The sequence below is a fragment of the Melanerpes formicivorus genome, unplaced genomic scaffold (genome assembly GCF_026170545.1).
Source record: "Melanerpes formicivorus ecotype bairdi unplaced genomic scaffold, bMelFor1.0.p_v2 SCAF_20, whole genome shotgun sequence".
Lineage (NCBI taxonomy): Eukaryota > Metazoa > Chordata > Aves > Piciformes > Picidae > Melanerpes > Melanerpes formicivorus.
In genome coordinates, this window is record NW_027142372.1 from 2470218 (window position 1) to 2488108 (window position 17891).

The 17891-nt window shown below is 38.3% G+C and overlaps 1 protein-coding gene across 2 annotated transcripts in view; it reads right to left on the minus strand.

Annotated features, from left to right (window-relative positions):
- Positions 1–2526: 2526 nt before the first annotated feature.
- Positions 2527–17891, minus strand: part of FTO (FTO alpha-ketoglutarate dependent dioxygenase) — a 231318-nt gene continuing 215953 nt past the window's right edge. For both annotated transcript variants that reach the window (XM_068150507.1, XM_068150506.1), the window contains one exon: positions 2527–6255. In XM_068150507.1, the coding sequence (XP_068006608.1) occupies positions 6105–6255 (151 nt within the window). In that variant the 3' untranslated portion in view covers positions 2527–6104. The remainder of the gene's footprint in view (positions 6256–17891) is intronic.

A 17891-nucleotide genomic window follows, 5' to 3' on the forward strand; every position in this document is an offset into this window, starting at 1 on the left:
CATCAAGATAACTAGTAAAAGTAGTGCTTTCAGTAAAGTACTATCAGATTACTAAGTAGTTACCATACAAAAGTGTTGACAGGTGCATAACCAGCATTCCAGTTTATTCCAGCAACACATTTCCCCCTTGATAGCCCCTAAATACTCACAGGGTACTTTCTTGAGAGATCCTAGCACAGCAGTTATACCACCCTGTGGGGTGTGCAGTGGACATACTTAAAGCAGAGTTTAAAAAGTGTGCATTGTATTGTATTAAGCTGTAATATATACTGCACATCTGCATATTCTCCATGGAATAATTTGATAGTTCAAATAAAATTTACTTTTCCCATTTAGAGCTCAGGGACTCAGCATATAAGTAAAAGAATCCCTGGAAAGTTTAATCAAACATTAGGAGGTTTGAAAGATAGGTTAAATATGAACAGAACAGATTCCACCTCTGCTTTTAGATATAGCTTTGGAGAAAAAAATTTCTGCAGATGCATCTTTAATCTGCAAACTGAGCTGATTAACTGAAAGTATTTGAGACATGCCAGCGACAAAGAGTTACATGTGCTCAGTTGCAGTGTTAGCAGTAAGAACCCAGCTGCACTTTTGACCTCTGCCTCAGTTTCCCTTGTTAAACCATCCTGAGATCTTAAGACAAAAACCCACTTGAAAGGGTTACTACAATTTGATGTCAAATTTTTCAGTGAAGCTTTTGAGCTTGGAAAATTTCACCTCATCCCATATACATTACACCATGATGGATACAACGAAGTAGGGAAAAATGGAGAAGTTTCCTTCTGAGAATATGCAGGAGATTTCACTGCATTTCCCCTCCCCCCTCCCCCCCCCCAAAATGTAAACATTAATCTTCCACAAGAAACCAAGCTTCTCAGGACATGCTGGACAGCAAAAAGCCCTAGTCATACATGCTTAGTTTCAAAGTTATGTTACCTCTCAGAAAGAGGAATCAATGTATACTATATTAAAAACAATCATCACAGCCCTTTAAAATGATTGGATAGTTTAGCTTTGAATGCCATGCAACCTAGTAGGGGCTTTAATGGCTTTTGACAGATTGTTCCACTGATCAAGGGATGTGTATGAAAATAACTGCCTACCAAGCCCTGATTTGATTTTAAGAAAACTGAAGGTTAATGGTAAACAGAAGTTGATCACATTTTCACTGAAATAACTCTATCTGACCTGTTCTTAGAAGCAGTGAAATAAAGGATAATGGGAATCCTATACACCTGACTTTTTACTTTAGCCTCTAATCAAGGGGACTAATCAAACCAAGATGTGTTGGCATGAAAGCAAGTATGTGACATTATGGAGGGGGAGGAGAACAACTTTTGTGACCCAATTTTGATTCATTATGGACAGAGTAAAACCAGTGGAGTATTAGAGGACGTAAACTACGGTACATCCTTTTCTATCATGTGAATTAAGAATGCTATCCCCAAAGCAACAAGAAGATAAATCATAATTTTCATGTCATGTGTGAAGGGCTTACACCCAAACATCAGCATTTTAATGAGATAGTTTTATCTGTTCTTTCTTGACTTTCATTTAACGTGTTACTCAGCCAGTTCTGCAGCCTTACTAAGTACAGTCTTCTAGCAATTGTATAAATTATCTTCTCTTGTTCAATGAATGCCCCCAGGCTAAGGTGAAGAGGACAGATGAATATAAATTAAGATGCAAACCCAGCCACTCTGAAGGCAGTGAGTCTCCGGACTGGAAAGAGGACAATGGTTCTGTTCAGGATTGCCTCTGCTGTTATAGGTGGGGTGAGGTGACAGCCAGAATTGGTCAGGTTTGGAGTCCTCAGAAACACAATGTTGGTGGTTTTGCCCAAGTGTTTCATTGTTAGGTAACAGCTCCCACTCTGTAATGCTTGATTGGTGTGGGGATGAGCTTTTCATCCTGCTTTGGGGAGTGCTGTGGTTGTCTTTTTTTTTGGATGAGGAACCTCGCTAAGAACAGCATTCTGTTTGTTTGTCTGACTCTTCCCCACAGCAGCTCACTGGTGGGATAGTTCAGAAGATGAGCTGCAGCCAATATTAACTTTGCACCAGGTGGTAACAATTAAGGGAGAGTTCTTGACCTGCACTGTACAAGTTACTGCCCAATGACTCCCATATGAGTTCAGTCAATGAAACTGTGGCCTTGAGAAGGCATATCCCTTGCATCTCATGTGTATTTCATCTCTCTTCTTCTCTCATGCCATCTTAGACATCAGCTCCTGGGCTAGTTTAATCTGTGTTACAATAGCTCACACTCCACTGGACGACAGAGGACTAATGAAGTATCACCATAAGAACTGAGAAAGGAGCACTGCCCACTCTTATCACAAGAACCACAACAGTTTAGAAACCTTTCATGATGGATTTCAGTGTTCTTTTCATTTCCTTTTATCCTATTATGTCACTGGAAGCCCTGTATCTGTCCCACAGCACTAAGTCCAGCATGATTTTAAAGTTCACCATGCATAATTACCAGTGAAATTAAAAGTATATCCAGATGATAATAGCTGATTTGGATATTTATTATGTTTCATATTACCCATTCTGGACAGTTTCCAGTCAGTGATTACTCATGACATTCTTATTTACACTTTAGATAACCAGGATCTGCTGTAAAGCTCAGAGAACAAGCATGATGCCTTTAAAGTATTCTGTATCGAGATTTTTTTTTTTAATTATTATTTACATAACCTTTTATAAAGAAAGATGTACAGCATAAAACATTTTTCATACAGAGATATGAAAAAAGGCATTATAAAAACATCTCTAATTACATTGCACAACACAGCAGTTTTCTATCAAATACTTTAAAATGGCCTTTACCTTTCATCCTCCAAATTACAGAAACAAGAAAAGTTTTTTCATTTTCTGCCAACATTTTCCTCCTATCAGTGTAAAACCAGCTCTGCATCAGATTTTTAAAAGGAAGCCCTTGCCTCCAGCATTTCATTTGTATTGGTTCCATGTTTAGTCAGTAGCTTTTATAAAATTGATGAATATTGTCTAAAGTCAAGTGCAGACAGGCAAACAGATCTGTATCTTCTGTAATCCATTTAGCCTGACGCACATGTGCAAGTGAACTATTCTACCTTAATTCTTTCATGGCTGATGAAAAGTAAATGTAAGCAAAGTCATGATCTTCACCATTTAAAAAGAATCATGGAATCTAATGTTAGAAGCTAATTTATGCTCTCACCTCTTCCCTGAAAATAACTGACCTTGGTCCTCATACCTCTAGAGCATCCAGACTTGGCAAACAGTTGCTATACACAGAACATCCATTTGAGGCTGTGTCTTTCAGCTCATCCAAAATGAAAATGGGGTATTTAATGCTGGAATATAAACAGATTGCTAAAGCATCATGGTAACATGAGCTAAATTATAGCTATTTGAATAAAGAAATCTTTGAAGTATTTGTCTATTTCTAGCCTGTAATCCAAACAGCAATAATTTACACTCATCTTTTATTATTTTATTAATAGGGATTTACCTTTAGCCATGTTCTCCTTTTGGGGTGCCCTTTGGTAATGCTATATGCTTCTAACAGTTCCATCAACCTTACTCATACCTTTGCTGTCAGTTCCTGTGGGCCTTGGACATATAAAATCTTCTACTGCTTTTGTATTTAAAATGAGCTCAACCAAGTTACACTTACTTAGATGATGTGAGACTGAAATGCAACACATCAGTCCTCTTTAACCACTTGATCATTGGTATTTTGCCAGCCAACCTTAGTTCTTATCCATTCCAAAGGTGTTTGTCTGTCATTGCCACCCGTAGCTCAAATGTGCATTGTCTAGATGCACTGAGGCTAGTACTAGCTCAGCTAATACACTAACTTAAATATTCAGCATAGACAATTCTACTATTGCTGCCAGCAGTCTCCTAAAGCAAGAAAAAAAACAACAGTATGGGTTTTTTTTTCACTACTGCTGGAAATAATTTGCCAATCATTTTTTTAATAGCTATGCCTCCACGTCAGCCACAAACTGCAACACTGATGTGCCTGCTCGACTCTTTATGGCTGTCAGATTCATTTCAATACTGTGATCCCCATGGTTTCTAGCAGCGCTTAATTAAACACAAAATAATCATAAAGTAACAGCATAAACAAACAAATAATCCCCTCAAACGCTGTGTTAACCATGTTACATCATTAGCTTGTTTGAATTCATCTTGCTCATTTCCAGAGCAATATCTGTTTCTGTGAGAACTGCCTTTTCAAAAGCAGAATTCCCACATCTTCAGCTTGCTTTTCTTTAAGTGATCTCCAAAGTAAACAGTATTTAGTGTGGCATTCATCCAAACAGATGCTATTTGCCCACTGGTAAAGCCAGCTTTGCTAGTGCAGGAAAGGAAAAGCTATGCCCATAACACAGTATTTCAAGATGTTAAAAAAAAATAAATCTGTGGTGCAAGAGACAATAGATAAATGTGTGGATCAAGGTTATAATACACTCAGATCTCCTGTAAATAATAATTTATTCTTCAGAGAGCCTGTACATTCTTACAGGGTGGCTAACCATTTTCACAGCACTCCAGGACCTCAACAAAAATGCTTGATGCAGGTCTTCACACTTTTGCTGGCATAGCTATGTCAAAGGTGTTAAGAAGTACAAACTCTACTTGATGTAATTGTCCTGGCAAAAGCTGGAAGGTGTGGGCACAGTTTTATACCACTAAAACTGATTTTTTGCTGGCACAGCTTCTTTAGCTCCTGGGAGGTCTGGCAGACGTTATGTTGTCAAAAGTACAGTTTTGGGCAGTTCAAGCCTCATGCACACACAGAGCACTTTGCCAGTACAGGATACTGGTATGCTCTGGGTGAGCCTAGCCTCAGCAGTGATGTTAAACAGAAGATTAACACAGGAGGCACATTCATTTCTCGGTGGCAATGCCAAGTTCTGGGTCTTACTGGTTTCTTTAGTAGTGGTAACACAGACCGAGTGCTGCATCACCATGACTTCCTTCTGCTTTTCATGGCTAAGGCAAAGACATACACCAGCTCAAGTTAAAATAGCAACTTAACCAAGTGAAAAATCTCTCCTTCAGGAGTGCCCTGTATCGTCCAATATAGAATTGTTCTTTCTATAGTGTGGTACTACAAAATAGATCACAAAGAGCTTCATGTCTCATAGTCTTCTGGGTTTGTTCTCACATATCTCAGTAAATCAACACAGATGCTACAATGCCCAGTATCACACAAGAAACAGAATCACAGAATGCTTGCAGTTGGAAGGGACCTTTTGAAGGTCATCTAGTCCAACCTTCCCCCTGCCACAAACAGGGATGTCTTTAACGAGATTGTGTTGCTCAGGTTGCTGATCTAATCTGTCAGAGGACCTGATACCCCAGATAGAAACCCTTACTTAAGTACATCAGCTCTTCAGATAATGCACTAGGAAACCTGGCCTCAGAATAGGAGTCACAACGTGAAGAAACAAAGTTAATGTTTGGGAATCGAATTCCGAGTACCAGGGAGTCCAGGAGATGTCGACTCACATCAGAAATCTCTCCCTATACTTTCCAGTAAGAAAGTCTTGAGATCTGTGTCAGGATGTTCCTCCAGAGTTCCTCATCTGAAAAAACCCCGCTCTGATGAGAAGCCATTGCGTAAAGAACTTTCTCTACCATCCCCTGCACTTCCGTCTGTGTTAGTGGATGAAGAAGTCACAGGCCTACTCTAGAGATATCCATCAGGCTCATTGCAAGATGGCGATGGCCTCTCATTAGGATGCTCAGGTTGTGGATTCTGTTTTGTCACAGGCATGAGCTATGCTCATGGAAGCTGAAATTAAGCTGCTGAGGGAACTTGTGGAAACATGGATGTCCATGGCCTGTAGGGTAATGAGAATTATAGTGGAGGAAAAAGGAACTGAGGCTGGTTTTCTGTACTTCAGGTCCTAAACACTACCTGTTTCTGTAAATTTGGGTCTTTTATTATGAAACAGTAACTAAGGTACTGTGTGAAGACTGCATTAATACATAACACATGATCAAGAAATCATAATGCTGAAGAGATTCATGTTAAACTAAAAGGTTTCTCTCCAAATGATGAGCATCAATAATTTGAGGCTGGAAGGTCACTTGTTATTCTATCCTCTGAACAAGATACTGTAGATTAGCAATTACTTCTTCAAGATCATATGGCAGTGGCATATTACATCCATCATCTCTCCAGAAGGGGTGGCATTCTGGTTTCTGGTCTTCTGGTAGGTTCTCTGCTGCTTCTGACTGGCATCTGAAAAAGAAAGGTAAGCAGATGAACTGTGTAAGTAAAAGTGTATCAAGAAACTGAATACTCAGCAAAGATACATTTGTGCGTTAATTTAAGGAGAAAGATGATACTAAACCAGAAGTACCACATCTGACCAAATGGATTGTTCATTTCCAGTCAAGTTGATTTCTGTTGTAGGCTTTGTATTTTCTATAGGGATTTCTCAAGAAGCCAATCACAGAGAAAACTCAGTTAGTGTACCTTTGTATGGTGAATTATTTTTTCATTATCTCAGCTGTTATTTAAAGTATGTGATTAAACCATTATCAGATTTAAATGTTTGCCAGTTTTCCAATGTATTACTAGATTATTGAGAAAGATTAAACTGAATTTACTGCATTAAGGTCAGGGGGGATAGATTAAACAATATTAAAGAAGCCGGACTAGCTTTGTAGATTCTGGAGATTTACAAGTGTATCAACCTGCTTAGCTCTGAAAAAAAAGCAATATAAAAAGAGAAAATTCTATAAAGATAAATGGAAATGGAGGTTAATAACAACTTCCAATGATGAATAGGTGGGCAAAACTTCAATAAAATTAAATTAAGAGGTTAGTGTATGTTAGTCTCCAGAGAAGATGTTTAAATTACAGTGTTTTTTATTAAATGGATTATTCATCAATACCAGTGAAGTCTAATTATAATATTCAACTGAACTGCAGCCTGCAGAGAAAAGTTCTCTAAGTGGCAACCATCACCTCTTTTAAGATTAGGCTGCGATACAACATACTGCATCAAAATAAAAAAGTTGTTACAATTCAAGGAGGACTTTTCCCCCTTTATCTTCCCCTCTCCTCAAACAATTTGCATGTTGCTGATTAATTAATGTTTGCAATGAAAGGAGACAAAAGGAAAATGTTGAGAATTACTACAATTTTGGTATATACTGCAGATCTACTGAGTTCTTCAAAGAGATAGCAAGCAAATTGTAGAAAGACACTTTTCCCTTGTACAAGACATCTAAAAAAATCATAATCTATAAAGCACATAATTGTTGCAACAACTTTACAGCTGTTTTAAACACATTTGTGTCTTTTACCTCAGTAAGATTAATTCTGAAAACACTGACACATGCAACTTCCTTATCTACATGGCTGGACTTCTGGAAGAGACTGTTTCTAAATGAAAGATGTCTTCTTCTCTTGGGAATTATTAATGGCAGCATAATCCCCATGAGAAAACATACTTCAGCTTTACACCCATGTTGGTGTGTGGTTAATTGCAGCACCAGCATCCTGGGCACTCAATCCATCGTACATTACACTACAAGGACAGTATTAACACGTAACATTCCAATATATCTTCAGCTCTCCACATCAGCCCCTGATAATAGCATCTGTTAACATGCACTAAGTACTATTATGTAACACATCACTTCATAAATAATAAGATTAGCCGACCTCAGGGCCCTGAGAAGAGTAATGTGTTTAAATGTTCTCATTATTTATTTAAAACAAGAATTAAAGGAACAGAAGCTACTTGTGACAATCCTCTTAGCATAAATATTAAACTGTTTGCATTGATAAGCTGCACTGTACAGAATAACAGAGGATTTGTTTTTCTGGCTGCTTTATAATAGTTGTTAGAGCAAAGGCAGTTTAGTGTATGAGTTCTGAGAGGTACTTAACTGATTGTGCCATCATGTTCTGAAGACAGTTCCCAAATTATATAAAGAAACAGGAGAAAATTAATATGCAGAGGAAGGTGAAACTAATTACAGCATAACTCTACAAGGCTTTTAAAATCTTGCTTGATTTTCTGTCTTGGCACAAAAGAATATGCTCAATTTGCTGGGTAGTATATGATACTCCAGCTCAAGCACTTCAGTTGAGATTACTGCAGATGACAAATCAGGAAGCTCAGCTAGTAAATATTGCAGGCATGTTATGTGGTCTGCAAAACTCAACTTACAATAACAATAATAAACATTCTCTTTCACACACATCTACCACTGACAACACAGTTTTCACTGAGAGAGAAAATGTACCAACTTCTGGCTTCCTCACCATTTCAGAGCCCTTTATTTTACATTTCATGTGTCTTTTTGTGTTGTCCTCTCACATGAATGATTGACTAGCTTTCCCCTCACATTTGGGGCCTGAGCACTTGGGTTGCTGCAAATGTCGCAGCAGTTACAGTGATACTGTGACCAGACAGCCCGTGAGCATCTGTTCTAGTTGTCACTTTCATTTCTTTCCTTTTCACTACTTTTTCTTTTTTTTTTTTATTTACCAGCAGAGCCATCTCTGGAAGGTCATCCCACAACTAAGTGTGTGCCTTAACTTCCAGGCAGTCATACGCTTGGGAAGTTTTAGCCATATCACATTCCATGGGAAGAACTGGAAGAAGTGTGTCAGGTCCTCAAACTTCCTGTCTAAGCCTGATGACAGAAACACATCAGTGTACTGCAAAAGTATAAAAAAGAGGAAAACAATGCTGTACTATCCCAAGTCCTGCAATCCCACAACTCCTTGGTCTTTCTGACAGGATTTCTATTGCTTTCTTCTCAATTCCTAACAGGAATAGCAGTGGACTTGGCATTTTTTGAGTCACCTATTGTGACCAATCTGTGTCAGATTTGCTAAATATGTGCAATCTGTGTCACATTTTGATAAATAACTCACATTTACATTGTATGTAAAGATACAGGGCTGGATTCCACACAGTCATCACTGCACAGTTCATCAAGTCATTCACTTGAAGGGCATCCACAAGCTTGGATGAAGCCATCCAAGTGTGCTTTCTGACTCAGAGCTAGGGTGCAAGAACAATTCTTTGCAGATGAGTGTATTGCTAGTGATTTTAATACATTTCTGTAGAAGAATTTGTTCCTACAAGGTCTTTCATTTGTATTAGACTGAGACCTAAAGATCCTGCAGAAGTAGGGCAATATTTTTAACTGAAGCAAACAATCAAAGGCACAGTAATTGCACAGATTTTAAATTGCTCTGTATCTGGGAAAAGATAGGTAAAGTAAGTTAGCAATAACAACTCAGGACAAACAGAAATCCTGTCTTTTCCCAGACACTGAAAACCTCATGAGGCTCCATGTGAGAAATACTGTGAAAATCAAAGGACCACGGCAGTGGGAAAGTACCAAGTTTTTTAATATTGTAAGTGAATTAAAATGTCATATATCAATTTAAAACTATTACTTGAGTTAATAAAGTCAAATCTCCAAAAGAGAGTAGATCATATCTGTGCATACTCTATGCACAAAATGTGTAAAGAGTGGAAATAACTCATGCTCTGAGTTACAGAACAGATGCCAAATCAAAAGACATCTTTCATACCTTAGTTGCAGCAGAAGAACAGAGAAATTGCCTTGATCTATTTCAGAGCAATTCAGCTTCACCACCTTGATAATACATAGTCACCAACATAGTATAGAAAGGATGATTTGTCTAAAGATGTGCCAAATGCACAAAACTTGATGTTTCCTACCTTCTAGCTATAACAATCAAGACCTGTGCCAGTTACTGCTGTGGTACACATTCTTACTACCTCTTCCCTGTAAATTTCACAGATTTCATTTATTTTCTCTCTTTTGGGGTCTATTTTTGCCAAATGAACTTTGTTCATTGGTATTTACCAAAATCTGAATAGTTATGTAAGCTGCACTAAGTCATGACAAAAACTTGTATGCCTGCGTGACAACGTAAGACACTTTCCCTTGGAGGGTGGCTGACTTCAGTATGGGCAGGTGTATATTCACCAAGAGAGACAGCTGCCTGGTTATGGTCCCCTGGGCTGCAGTGACATTTTGATGATCAGGGTGTCAGCTACATTAGAGGACACTGATCACGATGCTAAAATTAACCAAGCTAGCTAAAGTGTGTGTTAATTATGAGTATGCAAGCAGTCAATAAAAGGTTAATGCAAAAGTCAAAGGATAAATTTATTTCAGTATTGCATCACTCTACTGACTAAATGACTAACATTATGCTTTGTTTTTAATCGATATATTTTACAGTAATGTGTGAGCCATTGATTTGGAAAACAGTCTTCTTTCTAAGAGTTAAGTTTTGCAACTACTAAGTACAAGTATCAGGATACTCAAAACACTTTGTTCTGTCGTCAGGAACAGGAATGCACATAAGCCAGGAGGTGGCCTCAGGTTCTGGTGATGAATGTGATTAATGCAAATAAGAATAATTACTTAGGAACCTAAATAAGGTATTGTGATTTAGGGTCTGTGGTGGGTTGCAAGTTATTGAGTTCAATCTAAACATTAAACCAAGGAACCAATCAGGAAGTTGTCAAATTTAGAAAAGAGGATTTCTTTCCAGTTGTTCCAAGCTTGTCCCTACTGTGACAACAGCACAAGCGAAAACTTTCCATGTTTACTCTGCCTTTTAAGAACCAAAAAAAGGAATTGACATCAATATTTGACTCTGCAAACCAGATTCAGAAGTACTGGTCCCAAACAGGCAGTGAAATGAAGTGGTCAGATGGAAAGAGAGCAGTGCTTCATTCATTTAAACATCTACTCCCCAGTGCATTCCCAAGGAGTCTGTCCTATTTACATTAAGTCACTGCTGATATTCTTTCATGTGCTGTAACTAGAGTGTGCCTGGCCATAAGTAATGGCTGAGACCAGGACTGCATTTTTAGAAGGGATAAAATGAATTTGTTTCCAGATAGGAAACTTGAGAATGTCAGATTTAAGAAGGGAGGGAGCCAATATCAGTTAAATTTTAAACCAAGAAAAAAACCACAGTTGCACACAAGCTTGCAAGTACACATGAAGACAATGGCACATTAGAAGATCTTCCCTGTCTGCCTCTTTCAAAAGCTGTTAGTGACCCATGTCACTGATGCATTTGGCCCTTACTACAGAGCCAAAGTTTACAGTCACTGCCTCTAAAATCAGCCATGCTATTGGAAGTAAGAATGCTGCTAAAACATCCTGAGGTATCACTGGTAGCATAGCCTGAAAGCAAGCATTATTTTGGTGTGTACTTCTACAGAGTGTCTTTGCAATAGAGTCCATCTTCTAACACTGTCCTACAGAGTGCATTTTGCTGTTTCACAGAAAAGCAGGAGAAACTCCTGATATACTGAAGAGGTTTAAGTGACAGTGATACAAACTTGAAAATGCCATATTTCAATTATTACTCAAAATGTATAAATATAGGAAAAGCTTAAATTGTTAACATTCTTCAAATACTGAAATAACAGCAACCAAAGCCCTGGTGAAGTTCAACTGCAAAAAGATTTTAAGTGGTGCACCAAAGCATTTTGCATCTACTTGCAGAAATACATGAAAAACTCATCAACCTATTTTTAAAGAATGCTTTGCTTTGCCTTAACGGTAGAGAAGCCAGAACAAATTTTCAATACTTTTTTTGGCTATGGTATTAATTAAAGTCTGTAAAAAATATAGTTCTGTCTTTCTAAACTATTTAGCTGACAAACTATGGGAAAGGATAAAGATGTGCTGCACATTATCTCCAGCTACTGAGTGGGGATTGTAAAACAAACCCCCCAAAACCCCAGAAACATTCCAGCTCTGTGTGGAAAGAATGGAGGAAAAGAGGACACAAGAAATTCTTTTCTGTGATATATTCATCACTACTGTGGGTGAATTAGTAAACAAAATTCTACCCAACAGATACTTTTGATGACCTTCATCAATGATATTCCTCACCATGTCCACCAACTCTACCCTACAAAGGGGAATACTAGTAGATGGCACTGAAGCAGATGCAATGCCAAGGAGAAGAGTGTTGGCATGGGGTGCATGATGTGAATCTAACTTCCCCAGACAGAGTTTGTCCTCTCCTTTGTGGCCTCTGTCCAAGAGATGTAGAAACTGGCCACAAGAAAAATCAGTGCACCTCCTATTCCCACAAGAGGAAGGCTGCGTGGAGCAGCCTCCATTCCATGTTTGTTTGATTTTTTAATTAAGAAACATCACCACTCTCTATAAAGTGTAGGGAAATCCCCTAGAGAAACACTGAATAAATAACACAGCATTTGCTGAAAGATGAAGTTTAATCCAATTTAACCTGTAGGTCTACAAACTGTTCCATTTCAAGCCTGTTTCTCAGGTGCTTTGTTTCCTTTCTAAAAAATAATATGTATATAAGCAATATATCCTGACTGTATAAGAAGAACATTAGTATGTACTTATACACCCTCCCCACCTTCATATTAACACTTGCAAAAAAATTCCATCAGTCCAAAATAGACAGCATTTAGGAGGAAATTTTCAGCACCACAGACATGGATTTAGTTATATACTTTTCATGATCAGCAATGGGATGCAAGCTATTCCCTCTGTGCTGAGAATATTTGGCTTCAACTTCAAACAATGTAGAAATATATCAACCTCAATATAATTTATATTCTCTCAAAAGGAACCTAAAATGCTCTAAGCCTCTGCTGAGGCATCTGATGTTCCAGTTCCCCCCTGTTCCACTGTATGATGGGCTGTTTTATTTCACTTGCAATCCTTGCTTTCCTATGATTTTTTCAGACAAAGAAACAAAATGTCTGCTATATGCTGAGTATAAACACAGCTGACTTGTTTCCCCCAAAGTATTGATTTTATGCACTTTTAAAATAACTATTTTCATTCTGTTTGCATAATCAGCTGGGGCATTGTTCCTCTACATTTGCAGAAACACAGATGGAATTGCTGATTTGGAGCCTTTGGAGAGATTTTACAGTATTCTCTAGAATCTAAGCTTCTATTAAAATAAGGTTTCAAGCACTTCTGGTTGTGAAGATAGCCTGGACAATGTAAATTGATGCATGGTTATCTTGTTGAGTCCACAACCAGACAGACAGACGCAATAGCACCAAGGGAGCTGTGAACTTCCCCCACTTATTTTATTGGGTGTTTACTTGGGGCCAGATGCTCCCCTCTGTTGCACAGAACAGCGTTAAATGACTTAGAAAAAGAGAGGAATAGGAAATAGAAATAAAAACCAACAATGAGGAGAAAAGGAAATCTCCCCAGCCCACTTCCCAGGGGGGCTACTGATGCCCTCCCTTGCCAGTATCAGACTGCTGGAAGATCTGGGACCGAGCCATGCATATGGCACATTTTTTGAGACACTGCATTTTCCAGAAGAATGCTACCCCAAAAGCTAATGATGCTCCCAGTGTCATTTACTGTGCCACTTCACCTTTTGTACTCCTTTGATGTAGCCATCAAATAGCCAAGGAAAAATGCAAACATAGGCTGGTTTCAGATGGATGGCACTGCAGAAGGATGGCTCTTTTAATGCCCCCTCATTTAAAGTAAAGCAATCCCATTTCCTAAAGAACTTCAGGCTTTGCAGCTCTGCCTTTCTGCAAGAAAGCTAAACATTTTCCCTGTTGAGTGTGCATTTTTCCATAAGACAACTTTTCATGTTAATAAAAATCAACTGCTGTATGACAAATCCCTGCTTGTTAGATGTGGAAAGCAAAATCAAAAGAAACATGACTGAATGCAACTAACAGTAACCATGTTACTTGATCTTTGAATCAGACTGGACAGAAATGGGCTATATCTTCTCAGCATCAAAGCTATGTAATCTTTCCAGCCCCAAGTGCTTCCTGGAAACTGCTAACACAAGCCCACTTCAAAACCCCACAGCTTCCATCAGGACCAAAGCAAAGGTGACAGAGAAGAGGCAGCACCTGGGAGCAGAACAGAACCCCAGACCTTTGGTCTTTGTAGTGACTAGCTTGCAAGAACGACTCCACATACTATTTTACACAGAACGGTTCTTTTTTTGAAATAGTTTATAAGGAAACATCTTGCTAAACTGGCTCTCACTAGCTTTGGTCCTTTCAGTGAGTCTGCATGTTTCATTAGCCAAAAGGAAACTAAGACAGACTTACAGCAAGCCTCACATGGGAAAGCCAAACAACCACAACTATTTGCAGACTGAAATTAAGACCTTGCTTACCACTGTTGTCTAGTGATATAAATATGTATGTGGACATATATACATATCTCTATCTATACATAGACATGTATACACTCAGACACATATAGAGAAGGAGATGGTACCGTATTTTCTGTCAAGAGGTATGGCCTTGAACTCCTATTTGGCTTAGGGCATAAGAAAAAAAAGAGGTTTATTGTGCTTCAGAACTACGTTGTCTTGTGCACCTCAGCTGTAGCCTGCAACCAGAATGTTTATAACATATATTGGAACTAATACTATAAAAGCAATGCACTCCTATGGACTAAAACACAGTTTTCTTTAGGTCAACAGGAGGTCAAACAGAAGCAGAAGGGGAAAAATAATAGGGAAATGAGAAAACAGATACAAGAAAGGCAGAAAGGCTCAAAAAGAGGAAAAAGAACTATAGGAATGAAAAAAAATGAAAGCCTCATGTAACTAATCAGATTTCAATCACTGCAGAATTTCTTCATGGCTGCTGCTTTATTCTCTGGTATTTTCTGGATAAGTCACTATGAAAATATAACACCAAGAAAATTCCAGTGCTGGCAGAGAACTAGACTCGATGTCTCAGGAAATGTTACAGGCAAAAATAAAAATCATATGACAACAATATGCTCAATATGCTGCTTCTCTCCTTCTGTAAGTGAAGTAAACCCCTCTGATTACCAAAGACTTCAGATTTTTTCCAATTTACCTTTCGCATTTTGAATGACAGCAAACAACATATAGCAATGTTAAATATGCTCTGCTATTTTAACTTGTAAATAATTGCTACTGCCCAACACAATGCAAATAAACACATTACTTCTTTTCAGCTGCATTAAGGGAAGAAATTATGCGTGAAAGTTCAGCATCACTATACTAAAAATTTTGCAATTAAGGTAATGTTGCAATATTTTTAACACCAACTAAAATTCTAGTACAGAAAGAGTGATGACTTAAAGTTATTAGACAGGGATATACTTTCCTCTATGGAATATAATTGCATTCAATCAATTGAAAGACACAATAAACTGCATGCATCTTATCCTGCCCTGCTTTCACAGATATTATTTCTGTGAGTGCTTAAAGGAGTGTAAGATCCTGATCCATAACCTTCTCTCGGTGGACTTGAATTCTTGTAGCTCCATGAAGACTTACTCATCCCAGTGAGTATTCACCCAAAAGGCTACTACTGGGTGAAACCTAAAATGTCTATTGCAACAAATGCATATAGCTCTGCATATTCTTTTCTGTGGCCTAAAGAACCTTCCTGACTGCAGTATCAATGACTTTAAACCACAGACTAAGACTTTAGACCTTTTGGTGGTGCCAACTCCCTTGTTTTATATGCTATGATATATAGTCCTGACTTTGAGCTCACTCGCACTACTGATGCTTTTGATGCTTTGTTCTCTTTTTACTTTAGGATGGAAAAATAACAAATAATGCTGAGTTCTCTTCTTACTCTTGAATTCTTCTGATGTCTATCTTCAGAACTCTTCTAACATCCAATTTATGTCATTCTTTTTTCTTTCTTATGCTGTGAATTTGAAACGAAAGAAGGTAACATAATATCATAAGATCTACGGACGATTGAAATGGCCTTCGGAGTAAACTCCGGAGTTATTCGTAAAACTATCTTGCCTCAATAGAAAGTAAAAAATTGCTTTTCAATAGCTAATGCAACTACTCTTGAAATTCTTCTTGGATGAAGTTACTGCCATAGGGAACACTCTAATGATAATAAAGTATACAGTGCCAACGCCTTAAGTGCAGTTTGGATGGGTTATTTTGTTAGGATTTGCAAGGCACAACCCAAATTCATTCTCAAACATTTCTCTGCTTTCTCTTGACTAATTCCTTGTTAGAAAAAGGCTACAAACCCTGAAGTTTGTTAAAGAGAAAAGTGGACATCTGCTGTGCTGCTTGACCTGCAATGCTGCCCTATGTTATTCTGTCATATGATTCCTCTTAAAACATTACATCAGAATTACAAAGACCTCTCACATTAGTTAACTAAGGACATAATTGAATCTGAGCAAAATGCACGGGCACATATTTAAATTTCATTTACTTCAGTGGAACTTTCAAGTTCAGCACAGGATTAAAACATTACAACAGACACCCTCAAGGTGGTCTCTTTATCACTGCTCAATGCACAGTTATCTACGTACACACGATTAACTGGAACTTGTCTCAAGAACTAGCTATTCCTACTCCAGTTCCTATCCCTGCACTTAGTCTCTAGTGCCTATACTGCACTGTGATACTGTGAAATAGTTCTAATTCATTATGCAATGGGCAAGAATCTCCCACGTGTTACCTGAAGTAACGCAGGACTACCATACTGTACCAGCACACACTTTCCTGTTTACTGAAGTGCCAGTAAGAGCAGCTGGGGAAGTTAATGACATTCCTTAAAGACAAAAAGGCCATTTTCTTAGACTTTCTCCTACAGAGTTTGTCTTTTCCACTTAGCTTTTCTAGCATTTCAGTGCTATTGAGCACGTAGAACACTGCTGTCTTCCCAAACAGTGACAGGTCTGGGTTAGAGACTATTTGTTAACAGACACCAACTTGGTCTTCCTTTTCCAAGCCTTAATGACTTTGCTAGGCTCAGTTTACTTAATGTTGCCTTGTCTGTCTAGCCAGAGTGAAACCACACTGGTACTGCAGGTTCACTTTCAGTCCTTGAGGATGCTCCAGGCACTTCTCTTTTAATTTTTTTTTTTTCCTTCTTGACAAGATATTAGAAAAATACCAATCATTTACCTTTTGTCTCATGATTTTACCCAGGTATCAATCTTCTAGAGATATTTGTGATCTTTCCAACTGGAAGGTTTAGAATATCTTATGAAAAAAAACACCTTTGCATTATTCAAACTTTGGGGCTTCAAAAATCTTGTTTCCCAGTCTGCCGTTTGTGTTTTTTACTCAGAAACAATGAAAAGTATTACTCTCTGCAGCTCTGGATTTTAGAAATCAAATAGTCTGTTGATGTGAAAAGCCTGTTTGGTAGAAGTCAGCTATGGCTCTGCCAGGAAGCTTTTAGCAATATTCAGACATTTTATTCTCAGCTTGTTCCAGAAGATGCACAAAAAAGAACAGTATCCATCTTTGCATGCAGCCAGTCCCCTTAGAGATGTTAGTGGCTGGCATCGTGCTGTGTTATTAACTTAGAACAGACTGAAGAACACTGCAGCCAAGTGTTAGGATTCTGGAAATTTTGAGCCTTGAGTTGAGGAGAAAGTTCTTCACAGAGAGAGTTGTTAGCCATTGGAATGGGCTGCCCAGGGAGGTGGTGGAGTCACCATCCCTGGAGGTGTTCAAGAGGGGATTGGATGTGGCACTTGGTGCCATGGTTTAGTAGTCATGAGGTCTTGGGTGACAGGTTGGACTTGATGATCTTTGAGGTCTCTTCCAACCTTTTTGATTCTATGATTCTGTTAGGCTGGTACAGGATTCATTTGACAGATAACAGAAAAATACAAAGTTTGCCAATGGTATGTTCTTTCTGGGAAATAAATCTTGTTGGACAAACCCTTCAAGATGGCAAGTTCAGTTACTAGAAGAAAATGTGAAGGCATTGGATGGATTGATTTTCACTAGCTAGTGAATGGTATTTTTTGCTGAAGTAACACTGAGTGTCAAGAGAACTTACACTGCAAGTAGTGGCTGTCAAGTACTATAGTGATAAACATCAGTGGGGA